Below are 13,748 nucleotides of genomic sequence, written 5' to 3' on the forward strand. Positions count from 1 at the left end.
TAGCCCTTTAGCGGCTTGAAATGGAAATGCGTCAGGCCTGAGAAATTCAACCTCTCCTGCTGCGAACTGAATTTTCCCTGCAGCTGGAGGGTCTGTCTCTCACACACAAAGGAGAGGCCAGAAAGAAGGAAGGAACTTGATGTTAAAATCACAGAATGGTGGCGGTATCATGGGCTTTTAAAGATGATCTAGCCTTGACCCCCTCATTCTGCAGAAGAGAGAACTGGGGTCTCAAGATATGAAGTGATTTGTACATATCAAAGAGCAGCAAGCTAGGAACATAGCTGGAAGTTACCTAAATAACCAGATTCCCATCCCAGGGGCTCTCCAGATTAGACCGGGGTGGGTAACCTGTGGCCTTCTAGGTCCTTAAGTGAGGCCTTTTGAGTGAATCCAAATTTTACAGAACAAATCCTTAAAATCTGGATTCAGTCAAAAGGCCACACTTAAGGACCTAGAAGGCCACATGTGGCTTTAAAGGGGTTCCCCACCCTTGGACTAGCCCATGAGGCTCCCACCTTCTGAATAAGGAGAGCAAATGACATGAAATAACACTCTCTGTGTCCTCTTCTCCCCAGTAAAATAAAGCACACACGACTAGCAAACAGTGATGATTCACACCTGGGCACCAGCTCTGGAATTTCCACTGGCTTATAATGACTAAAGTATTATAAGGACAAAGCAATTCATTTGCATAAAGGTTGCCCAGTGGCAGTTTCAGTTGGGTTGCTATGGCTCCCCTTCCCCAAAGATAAAAAACACAGAAGAGGAAGTCCCTGGGGAAGCTAGGTCTCCACCAGTGAGACTGAGGAATGGGTAATCTTGATCCCAAGAAAAATCAAGGACCACGCTGGCCCTGAACTTATCCAAACTCTCTTGGGCTGGACCTCCAATGCCTAGGACAGCCCCGCCCTGATCATCTCCCTAGGATCCCAGCCTAAGCAAACAAACACTGCTTAGAGCCAGGATTTCCTCTGGTAATGGGATTGCTATTAGGGCAAGCACTAAACTTCTGAAAACAACAATAAAAACACCTTCCAAGGATGTTTCTTTTTGCTTTTCAGTAGTCATCATGCATACATTTATTAAACTTATTGTGCAGAGAAAACTGTTAAACTATAGGGGGAAAAATACACGGTTTAGAGAAGATCTGACAAGACAGTTTTTAGTGAGCCTACAACTCAGTAAGCTTTTCAAAAAACAAAATCAGAAAAGGGTAGTAATTTTCCTCTTTCACTGAGTCCAAATCTACCTCCTTGAACCCCGGCCTGTTGGTCCTAAGTTTTGTCCTAGGTAATGATATAGAATAAGCCCACTTTATCTTCTCCATCACCACTCACATATATGAAGGGAGCTATCACATCCATTTTCTCAATTGACTCTCATCAAAACCATGAAGAATCAGACAGAACAAGCCCATGCTGTTCTCCTCATGCAGGTGAGGAAACTGAGGCAGGGGCTTATTCAAGTCTCCATGGCTACTTAGGGTCAGAAGTGGCCCCCGCATTACCCTGCCTTCCATACCTGGCAGAACTCTCTGTGCCCACTGATCTGTGTACCCCCCTCCGGCAGTCACTATACACTGTATGCAGGCTCAAGGCCTTGCCTGCTTGCTCTGCTGCCCTATTTGCTGAAGAACAACAGAAAAGTTTAAATACACACACACACACACACACACACACACACACACACACACGGTGGGGGTGGGGGGATGAGGAGGAGGGGTTGACCCTGGTTTGCATCACATTTACCCTGGCATCATACTCCCTAGGTATTACACCCTTTTCCCCTAAGGCTCTCTCCATCCAGTCACCTGTGAAGAAGTCACTGAAGGGCACAATGGGTAGGGGGTAGGGCCTACATGGCAGCCCAAGTAAAAACAAGAACGAAGCTGAACTCTGTATGCAAAGGGGGCAGAAATCCCTGAAGGATACTGGCCAAGAGACTGGAGGTCTGGAGAGAGCTAGGTCGTACTTTGGAGAAAACACAGCCACACAGACTGTGCCATCTCTGTACATCTGAGGCCCATCATTTCACATCTCTTCCTAAGAACGGAATGGGGATGTCTAATGCTAAAAGAAAAGATACTGGCTTGTTTTTCCAGACCCAGGATGTTTCTTCTTCTAAGAGGATGTTTCTAGGAGCTCAGGAATCATAAAGACAAATCATCCCCATTGAGGCACATTATGGTGGTGCACACTTGCATTTCTAACATCAGTCTGGGGAAACTCCTGGTATGAAAACTCCCTCTGTGCACCAAGAGCCCCAACTCATCTGTGACCTGTGGTCTTGGTTGTCTAGAAAACTGAAAGATGAAGTGATTTGTCTGCAGTCACAAAGCTAATATGGACCAGAGACAAGGCTTGGACCCAAGTGCAAAACCAGTCCTTTATCAACCCTGGCTGGCCACCTTATATTTTAGAAGTAAAATGGGGGGGGGGAGAAAGGGGTGCAGTTAGGTGGCTCAATGGATAGAGCTCCAGTTTTGAAGTCAGGAGGACCTGAGTTCAAAACCAGACTCAGACACTTGATGCTTACTAGCTGTGTGACCCTGGGCAAGTCACTTAACCCCAATTGCCTCACACACACACAAAAAAGTAAATTGGGGGGCAGCTAGATGGATAGAGCACCAGCCCTGGAGTCAGGAGGACCCAAGTTCAAATCCAGCTTCAGACACTAGCTGTGTGACTCTGGGCATGTCATTTAACCCCACTTGCCTCCCTCCCCTTTGAGTAAATTGAGGCCTTTAGAAAGTTCTGTGCCCCTTTAGGCTGTGGGGGCCTTTTTGGGCAAAAAGAAAAGCAGACAAAATAAATACAAAGTAATTAAGATATTGCAATAAGAACTGAGCAAGAACTAAATAAGGGTATGTGAAAAGGGTTTATGTTCTGAGTTCTAATCTTGCCTCAGAACCTTACTATCTGTGTGCTGAATGATAAGTTATTTAGCCTCAGACTCACTCATCTTTTTTTTATCTGTAAAATGGGGACCACAACGTCTGGTATCACCTAGGGGGACGGGGCAGGAAGGAGGTCCTATTAAAAGCACTTTGGTAAATGGTAGATAGGGAACTGAAGTAACATTCAGACCCGGGTTCAAACATTGACTAGTCATACGATTCTGGATAAGCTGTTTTACCTATCTGGTTCTCAGTTTCCTCATGTACAAGATGAGGGATTAGACTAGATAACCTCAAAGGTACCTTCTGACTCTAAACATATGATACTGTCAATTTAGTATAAGAACAGTTCAGTGGTAACTAAAGACGGAGGAGAGGAAGAAGTCAAACCCTAAGGAACACAGTTTGGCACCAGCCCAAGAATCTCTGGCCCCAGTGATTAAGATTCTGTCTTGGGGCAGCTAGGTGGCCCAGTGGACAGAGCACTGGCTCTGGAGTCAGGAGGACCTGAGTTCAAATGGGGCCTTAGACACATAACACTCACTGTCTGTGTGACTCTGGGCAAGTCACTGAACCCCAATTGCCTCACCAAAAGACAAATAAACAAACAAAAAGATTCTGTCTTTACACTACTTTTAAATTCCAGCTCTAGATAGACCATGTATGCAGTTGATTAGCAAATAACGTATTTTCCCAGTTTTCTAACTAGACAGACCAAACACCCGGGTACACTGGAGGACAAGACTGAAGGGTCGCCTGGTATTCTTTGTCAGCCCACCCTGCTGGGCACAAATGACAAATAAATATCTGGGAGCTCAGGAGTTCAGGAAATTGAAGACCCCAATGGAGTCCCTGTTAAGAGGTCTTGGGGGTGCCAAGCTGGAGCAGAGCAGACCAGGCCAGCCTGGGGAAAGGCACAGGGCATCTGGGTAGACCTTGCAAGCCTAGAACAAAGGTCCTACTGTGCCTAGTGCCAAACACACAAAAGGAAAATCTACTGATAAGCCTCACATACTGCATCTTTATGGGAAAAGATAAAAATCGCCTCTGTTGGGAGACAACAACATTCCCACAGACATGTAAAGAAAACAGTGGATTTGTAGTTGGGTAGGTCCATCCAAGTAGAAGACAGCCATCTCTGTCTATCCCAGAACTCGAGAAGCAGGAACAAGGAAAGGGGAATCTTCCTCCCAACTGGCCAAACCTTGGAGTCAGTGTGATTCTCAGGGGTTCAAGGCCCATGAAGTAGAACAGGCAACCAGTGGTCGGAAGACAATAGATCCAGGACTGGAAGGGACCTCAGAAGCCATCTTATGCAATCTCTGATTTTTATTTTATTTTTTGGGGTATCCCTGTCTGGAACCCCATTTCTGACCTGGATTGGTTCACCCTTCTTTAGGCAGCTTGGTGGTCCTCCATTACTAGGAGTTCACCATACTGGTGTCAGACTTAGTATGGACATCCAATTCACTTTAGCCCTTCTACAGCTCAGAACTCCCAAGCTCAGGAGATCCATAAACCTTGGCCTCCCCAGCAGCAGGAGATTACAAGTACACACCACCAAACTCGGCCTCCTCATTTTAGATATGAGGAAAATGAGGCCTGAGGTGTTAACGTAATTTGCCCAAGGTCCCACAGATAGTAATCATCAAAGGCTGGATCTGCACTCAAGTCTCCTGACTCCAGAACCAGTAATCTTCCTACATTATACCACACTGCCACTAAAATTCAGTGGGTAGGAAGCTGACCTAATTAAGACAATACATTTGCTAAGAGGCCTGGCTCCATCATTCCCTTCTTGCAAGACCCTGGAAAAATCACTTATTTTCTCCCATTTATTAAATGGGAATAATACCCTACCCCCCTTGGAGGGGTAGGATGCAATTAAATGAGGTGTGTTTGAACGGGCCTGGGCCAAGTCTGGCAAGCAGATGACTACTGTGCTTTTCAAATACAGGACAGTACTCAATCAACTTCTCCTCTCCTAACTCTGCAGGACTCAATGTCATTTTCCCAGAACCACAATTCTCTCTTCATCATTCCTAGGGGACAAGACCTTGGCAGTGGGAGAAGTATTAATAACCATAATATTAGAAGCTTTGCAAAGCACACATACATACGCACAAATTTAAGCTATATATACATACATATATGTATATATTTAAGCTATATATATACATATTTAAGCTATATACATAACAGATACATATTTAAGGTAAATGTTTGCATATATATGCACAAACATACAAACACACACACACACACAAAGAAATTGAAGTTCGGAACAGTGAAATTTATCTTCAGTCACAGACAATGAAATGTAGAAGCAGGATTAGAACCCAGGTCTTTCCTGACTCTAGGTCCAAGGTTTATTCCACTATAGCATGCTATTTCTTAGCTGTGTTATGGATGAAATAAATTCAGCCACCTTAACATAAGTCTGCAGCAGGGCTTTTCCCAGTGGAGTCACGAGGCTCTACCATCAATGGATTTAATGCTTTTCATACTTCCATTTCCTGAGAGCCCTCAAGGCACTGGTTCTCAGGACAGAATTCCCATGCTGAAATCTGAACCAGTAACCAGGAAGAAGCCAGCATTATTAATGCCCCTGTTCCAAGGACTTGTGCTTCCTTATATCCTACTCAGGAACTCCGAGAGGTTGAGGAAGAATTACAGGGTGACTGTCCACGGGCTATCATCCAGGTCCCACTCTGCACCTCTGGCAGGCCTGGGACCTGGAAAAGAAGTCACACCACGTCAGGGGAAGGTACCTGGGATCCAAAAGCCTAAGAGAAAGAGCAACAGCTCAGAAGGGATGGGCAAGGATGTTCCTGGGTCCAACCCGAGTTGTGTCCACCTTCCTCCATTCCTACAGTTCATCAGAGAAACAGCTCTTCCGGTAAAATAATGGGGAGGGAAAGGGGAAGGAAGTGGGCATAGTAGCAGAAATTTGTGCTATCATACTCCAATGACGAGTCATCACTGAGAATGACATAAAGAATATCATGAAGAATTAACAGAGGAAGATGGAGAAAAGCCTGCATAGCTATTTTTCTCTACCAGCTACGTGGGTACATTATTTAAAAATAAATAAACTCCATCAGCTTCTCATTGCCCCAATGGCAAGGATACTGGTACAGATGGAACATACGACATAAGGGATCTGGAACTGATCTCAACCTGGGCAGCGCTGGCAGCCTAACTTGTGGCACCAAGCACTTGCCAATCTGGTCCCCCATACCCAACCTCTCAAGTGCCCTGAAGTCCAGCAATACCTCCCCGTGGGTGTCTACATGGGTACTGCAAACATATGCTCATATCCTAAGGAATGGCCCTCAGCAAAATCCACCTCCATGGTAAACAGCACCCAAGGAGACAACAATGCAGGGAGATCTGTGGGTAGGCAGATTACCTGAGAGATAAGGACTCAAGGCTGGGTATCTGGAAAAGAAAGGCCGCTGGTGTGTGAGGGATTCTGAACTAGTATACTAGCGGCAGGCTGTGCTAGCAGAGAATAGAGGCTGGGCCAATTTGTTGTTTATTTTATTACTTGGGTGCCTGGGCCTTGGGCCAGGGAAGTTATTTGAGGCAGAGACCACAGCTTGTTAATTAATTATTAGAAGAATGTTCTTATCTGCATGTACTTCCTTAGGCAGGCAATAGACCTAGTGGCAAGAGCGTATAATTACAGGCAGACGCTTAGTGAAAGCAAGCCACCAGCTAAGGGAATAAGGGAAGAAGAGGCAAGTACTTGGCATTCTGTCACCAGGCTAAGGACCTGACTGAGAGAAATCCTGTGTAATAGGAGAGTCTGAGATAGGGGAAGATAGCTGGGTTCCTGGGCCACTAGCTTCCCCAGGAGAAGGAAGAGTTTTGGCAGGGGTGAGAGGTTCTGAGCAATGACTCAGTGAAGTCTTGCATTGTCTCCATAGGCCACAGATAGCACTGGGCTGGCAGCATCTCCTGATGTGCACTGCAGCTCTCTGCCACAGAAGGCCAGCACCTGCACAAGAGCAGGGGTCTCAACCACTTTGGCGTAATGGATTTCCACTGGCAGGGTGGTGAAGCCTAAGGAACTCTCTTCTCAGAATATTGTTTTTAAATGCATAAAATAAAATACATAAGATTACAAATATATTGCAATAGTTATTAAATTTTAAAAAACCAGCTTCACAGACTCCACAGGCTAATAACTGCTGTATTAGAGTGTTTTTAATCCCACTAGTGTTAAAAAACAAGGGGATTCAGATTAACTTTGAAAGGGGGGAGGAGGAGGGTCTCTGTTCTGTTCTTCTCTCGCCTTGGACCAAGAAGAATTTGTGATGGCCATCTCCTCCAGACACAGTGCCATGGCCAGAGATGACTCACGCAGCTAGCAAGGGGGTTATTTAATGTGGAAATTTTTCATAGTACAACTCAGACCACTTCTCTCAGGTTCCCTTAGCCTCTCTCAGATGCTGCCCTCAAGTTGTCTTCTTACCCTCTGGACATTTCTCAGGAACAGATTTCAGCCTGACCTTAAGGTCAGAGGAAAGCTACCCGCCCAGGAACCCAGCTGTTTTCCTGTCCCTTCCCCTTGGGCATGAACTCAGGTTGCTCTGAAATGGTGTTTGGGGAAAACCAAGGCTGGATTCCACAAACCTCAAAGGGCAAGAGCTGATCTGCTCCTATTACCCATGTACCCTTTGTGCCATACTTCTTCTAGACCAGTCATACTCCTGTGAACCTAATGCTGGCAATAGTAATTAATAATAATAATAATTCATTTATATAATATTTTAAGATTTACAGAGCTCTTCATATGTGTTTTCTCATCGGAGTCAATATCCCTATGAGATAAATGCTAAAAGTATTATTATCCCCACTTTACAGAAAGAAATGAAATGGGTTAGAAAGGCAGTATGGTATAGTGGATGGAGTGCTGGACCTGGAAATAAGAATCCAGCTTCAGACATATCCTAGCAGTGGGGCCTCAGTTTCTTCACCTGTGAAATGGAAATAATAATAATAATAGCACCAATCTCACATGGTTTTTGAAAGGTTCACATGATACAACACCTACAGTGTTACGTAAACCTTAAAATGCTTAGAAATGTGAGCTATAGTATAATACTACAATAACTCTATAGTTATTATGAAAGTGACTTTCCCCTGGCCACACAGTGGCTTCAGACACTGGATCTGCTATCAGAAAGCTCCAAGTTGATGTTCACCACAACTCCAATAGGGTGCAATCACAAAGAATCACCAGCACTTTTTTTATTCCCACGTGATCTGCTATCTCTCATTCTGAGCTTGACCTGCTCTAAAAGCTAGGAGTTATGAGCCTACCTTCAGACAACTGGAGAACAAATAGCAGTGCCACATCCAGACTGACGTTCCTATCCTTAACTCATAAATGTAGCTACTCAGTAGTTCCTTGGCTTAAAACTAGGAACCCAGCCACAGAGATTACTGGACTAGTGGAGAGGAAGGAATCAAGAACAATCATTTAGTAAGCAACTACTAAGTGTCAGGCGCTGTTCTAAGCACTTTCCAAATATTATCCCATTTGAGGGAAGGAAGAGAATAAGCATTTATAGGGTATCTATTATGTACCAAACACTATGTTAAGCCTTTACAAATATCTTATTTGAACCTCACAACAATCCTTCAAGGTAGGTGCTAGACCCTTTACAAATATTATCTCAACTGATCCTCACACTAATTCTTTGAGATAGGTGCTATTATCATCCCATTTTACAGTTGAGGAAACTGAGGCGGAAGTTAAGTACCTTTCTCAGGGTCACATACAAACACCAACACACACACACACACACACACACACACACACACACACAACACACACACAATCTATTAGACTTTAATGCAAAGCTGAGGTCTTTTCCATAGCCACCCTAAAAAGATGGTTTGCCTAGTCTCTCTCTGGATATCCCCAGTGAAAGGCTCACTATCCCATATTTACCAGCTGTAGTTAGAAAATTCTTCATGAATGAAACCAAAATTTCCCTCCTTGTTAGTTCTACTCATTGGTCCCACTTCTACCCCCATAGAGTTATACAGAAAAAGTCAACTTCTTTTTTCATAAGTTAGCTCTTTTTTTTTAAAGAAAGATTCTATTATTGAAAATTTATGTGATTCAGTATTGTAATAAAGAAACATAACTATTTCACAAAAAAAATGATAGAGCTATATTAGAGACGAAAAACATTAACTGGAAGAATTACACACAGTGGAAAGGCACTTTTCCTATAGATACAGAATAAATATTAACAGCCTTTTTGAGCCAATAAGACAGCTCTTAAAATATTTAGAGATATCTTTTGCTGTCTCTTGGAATTTCCTTTTTCAGACTAAATCTCTCCAAGTCTTTACTTTCCTGGTAGCTGCCTGTACTCCCCACCTCTTTGACAAAACGGAGTTGACTGACGTCCTCTTTACAGTGTGGCACCCGCACTTGAATGCACTATAGAAGATCTAGTCAGTCCACTGCAGAGTAAGGCGAAATTTCCAGGGTCAAGTAGTAGTGTCCCTTGAACTATGGCAAGGCACCAACCTAAAACCCTGCAGCCAGAGCAAGGAAGCTCAAACCTTTTACTATTACCACTTACACTATGATACAATAAATAAAAAATAATCTGGATGCAAGCACTACCAAGTAATTCAATAGAAAAATTTACAAAGTGCCTACTACTGGGAACACAAAGATTTTGGAATATAACATAGTTCCTACCCTCAGCTTACACTGAATTCCTAACCTCAATGTAAGCTCTTAATGGCAGTTTACAGTCTTGGGAGGGGAAAAGGGTAAGGTAGGTGTTTTATAACAATGACCCTGTGAGGGAGGTGACAGAAACATTATTGTCACCATTTTATGGAGGAGCAAACTGTAACACAGACTCTAAGTTACTGTAGCTGATAGATGCTAGATCACTGTCTAAGGCCACAGCTATTTCTGCTATCCCACATCTTATGACTGGAATGGAATATGGAGGAGTTCACAAAATCTCCTAAAGACACAAAGCTTACACCCTTCTGGATCAACCCTACAGGCAAGGCGATAGATAAGCTGACCCTATGAAGTCCCCTCTAGCCCAAGCATTCCCTAATTGTAAGGAATGGATAATCTTCTTAAGGTGATAAGCATCTCCTAATATTCTCACATCAGATCAAGAATCAGGAGCTCAGAGTTTTGATCCTGGTTTGACCAAGATTAGATAGTCCTTAAGATAGTCATTCAGTTACCTTAGGATAGTCATTTCTCTGGCAAGGTTTTTATTTCCTCATCTATGAAACAAAGGAATTGGGATGATGACTAAAGTCCCTCTCAGCACTCATAAACCTATGATTCAATAAAAACCAAGTTCAAGCAAAGGGAAAGGAAAATCTGCCATTTCCCCCATGTTAGACCAAAGGTTAACATTTTGGGATGCAAAGGAGACCACAGAAACCTGGATTGACAAGCAGTGCTTAAAACTTTCTTTACATCATCAGAGGGGCAAATGGGAGGGTGCAAGGTTGAACAAAAGAGTCAGTAAGAACTGGGTTTAAATCTAGTCTCTGGTCCTTCCTACCAGGGTAACGATAGGCAAGTCAGTTGACCATCTGAACCTTTGTTTCTTTATCAGTAAAATGGCATTAATATCACTTGCAGTAATCTACAGTGAGGAGTGTCACGACTATTGCGAGAATCAAATGAGATTATGTATGTGACATGCTTTGCAAACTTCAGAGTTCTCTCTATAATAATAATAGCCAACATTTATATAGCATCTATTATGTACTGTGCTAAGCATTTTACAATTATTACCTCATTTGTTCCTCACAACCAACCTGGGGGTAGGTGTTATTATTATGCCTATTTTACAGGTGAAGAAACTGAGGCAAATAGAAGTTAAGTGACTTGCCCAGGATCACACAGCTGGTAAGTGTCTGAAGCTGGATTTGAACTCAGGTCTTCCTGACTCCAGGCCCAGCTCTATCCACTGGGCCATCAAAATTAACTGTCTTATCTTCCATGTTCTTTCTCTGTGACTATACTTTGCCATCATCCTCAATACACTAGTTAGGTTTTGAAGGCCCAATCAGCAGGCCCTGTACCCTGCAACAAGTCAGGTGACGATTTAATCATGTTTGCCTACTTCTTTCTGATCACTTTTGGTACTAGGGCCTCCACAAACCAAAAAAATGAAAGTACACACAATTTTCTCCAGTATTTTGTTTTCAGAGGGAGTAGAATTTTTGACTTGGGAAGGTGCCTAGAATATTTTTGAGGTCACCAGTGCTTCCAAAAAAGAGGACCTACATGGAAGTCCCCACCATCTCCACCAGAGGCAACAGGGTACAAAACCTCCCTGCAACTCATAACCACACAGCTACATGGGAGATGGTCCTGAAAGTCATCTCCAAAGCTTTCTGGGTTAAAATGATGCATAAAGATGCTTTCTCCAGAGATGCCAAAAGGCAAAAGAGGCTCTTTTCCCAACCCAAATGCAACTATCTAATAACCCTCCCACAAACCACAGTTGCAACTGCTGTCCCTCCCTAACCCACCCTGGCTCCAACAAGCTTAACTTCACTTGCATAATTCACATATATGAAGGAGTGTGGCTCTCCAAAGGCCTGTCTTGAGCCCTGGCTGAGTTCAGAGATGGCAACGAAAGGATATCAAGCCTTTGATGGCCAGCCTGGGATGGTAGTTACACCAGGATCCTACCCTGTTAACCCAGAACAAGGAATGAGAAGAGCAAAGCCATGTGTGCCTCAGTGGACACAGAAATATCCAGGAAACTTTAGTGCTACAGAAACCTAGCCACAGCTTTCCTCTGTCATCTCATTCATATCTCTCATACTCTCAGGGTTTTAGTTCCATCATCTGTGAGTAGAGTAATATGGCCAACTACTCCCTTCACTCCCAACCCCCTCACAAAGGAGTCATGCAAAAGAGTAGTTAATTCAATAGACATCCATTGTTAAATACAGAAGAGTGGAATGAGGTAATGGATTAGGGGACAGAGGAACTTTTAAGTTCCATAGTACAGCAGAAAGAACATTGGAGTCAGTCAGAGTACCTGGGTTCAAATATCAACTCTGACACTATTTGTGTGGCCTTGAACAAGTCACAACCTCTCTGGGCCTCAGTTTCCTCATCTTAAAAAAATAATCAAGCAAGCATGTATTAATCACCCAACTATGTGAACATAAAATGATGGGGGTTGGCCTAGATAAGCTCTATGGTCCCATTCAGTTCTAAATCTACGATCCTGATTTGTTCTGAACCCCAAACTGTCTAAAAATACTATAAGACACTCCCAGGCTTTGAGTATGTGTGGTGATTCTAGGGAGGTGGAGGTGGGGATCTGGGAGATAGGCTGGTTCAAGGTTTTGACATAGCCAGACCTATGTCCAAGGTAATGGAAATAGGCCCCGAGTTTTCTCACCTGATGAAGGTGGTCTTCCCGGTGGAATACTGCCCCACGAGGAGGACCATGGGCTTATTGTCGAAGTCGGCATCTTCCAGGGCAGGAGAGTGAAACTCGTGAAACCTGTAATGCTCTTCCAAAGGCAGCAGCTTGGTCTTGTAGAGTTTCTTGAGCCCCTCACTCACAGTCTGGAACACCTCCGGGTCCTTCCTTCTTCGGTCGTCATGACCAAGCCAACTGAACATCTCGGCTGAGGGCGTCCCAGCAGTCTAAAGCTAATCTACGGCCTCTCCCAGGTGCCTGTTCTCTCTCGCCTCGTCTTAGATACAGACAGGAAGAGAGCACCAGCCCAACCCCCAACTCTCTCAGCCCAGCTTTTTCTAAAAGAGGAGACTGCTAGCAAAAGTTGGTCCAATTTATTTTAAAATTATGATGGTGAGAAGAAAAAAAAAACCCACACATCCACCCCACAGGCAGTAACACTCCTGGGTTCCTACACGCACGCACACAGGCACCCTTTATCTCACTGTGCGTCGCTGCTCACCATTATCCTGTCTAATACACAGGCAGAAGACACGGGCTACAGACAGTAAACTGACCTATCTACTCCTTTATCATGCAAGGAGGGGCAATCTGGAATACACTCTCCTCTTCTCTGGAGAGCAATCCCAGTGCCTTCTTCATTCAGCTAGAGAAACTGCGTGGGGAGGAAGGTGGAGAACCTGTGACCTGAAGGACCTAAGTGCTATTTAGTCTTAGCAATAAAAGTCATATCTGCGGTTAAAATGTCAAATAAGCTCCTTCCCCTTTCACCTCCCCCAGCCTCCGCCTGTTCAGTGGGCTCCGGCTGAAGCTGCAATGAAAAGCTGAGTTAGAATTCACCCCCGCCGTGGTTCTCAGCACGCCTGGCAGACGCCCGGGGAGTGGCGTGTGCCCTGCTGTGCCCAGGAGACTGCTCAGTCCAGGTCGCAACAGGAGAAGCCGCCGGTGGAGCGGCTCAGGCTCCGCTCAGCTCAGCACCCGCGGACTGTTCGGCGGCGGCAGCAGCAAGCGCGGCGGCATGCCTCAGCCTGTGCGGCTCAGTTTAAATGCCAGCCCTGCAGGAAACCGCGGAACATAGGAAGTACCGACTACTGGCAAGCGACTCGCGCTGTCTTGGGCGAGGTGAAGCATCGCAGGGAGCCGCCATGTTTGTGGGCAGGGCCAGGGAAAGGGGGATGGGGAGCGCTCCTGGGGTGTCCAGCAGCATCAGCGGCAGCATCAGCAGCATCTGCTGCGCTGGCCTGGGAATGCTGCCGCTGCTGCTGCTGCTGCTGCCGCCGCCCAGGTGTGGCTGCACAGCGCCCTCCTGGGGACAGGGACGGACGGGGACGCCGCTAAGGATGACCGGAACTGACCAACTCTCCTCCTTTGCAGCGGCCCCAGCA

The 13,748-nt window shown here is 44.9% G+C and overlaps 1 protein-coding gene across 1 annotated transcript in view; it reads right to left on the reverse strand.

The window, feature by feature from the left end:
- The window catches only part of EHD3 (EH domain containing 3), a 55,072-nt gene extending 41,538 nt beyond the window's left edge, over window positions 1-13,534 (reverse strand). Inside the window, exon 1 of the mRNA XM_020972359.2 lies at window positions 12,340-13,534. Coding sequence (XP_020828018.1) covers window positions 12,340-12,566 — 227 coding nt within the window. The 5' untranslated portion in view covers window positions 12,567-13,534. The remainder of the gene's footprint in view (window positions 1-12,339) is intronic.
- Window positions 13,535-13,748: the final 214 nt, after the last annotated feature.

This window comes from Phascolarctos cinereus, unplaced genomic scaffold (genome assembly GCF_003287225.1).
Source record: "Phascolarctos cinereus isolate Bilbo 61053 unplaced genomic scaffold, phaCin_HiC Scaffold_2;HRSCAF=192, whole genome shotgun sequence".
NCBI lineage: Eukaryota > Metazoa > Chordata > Mammalia > Diprotodontia > Phascolarctidae > Phascolarctos > Phascolarctos cinereus.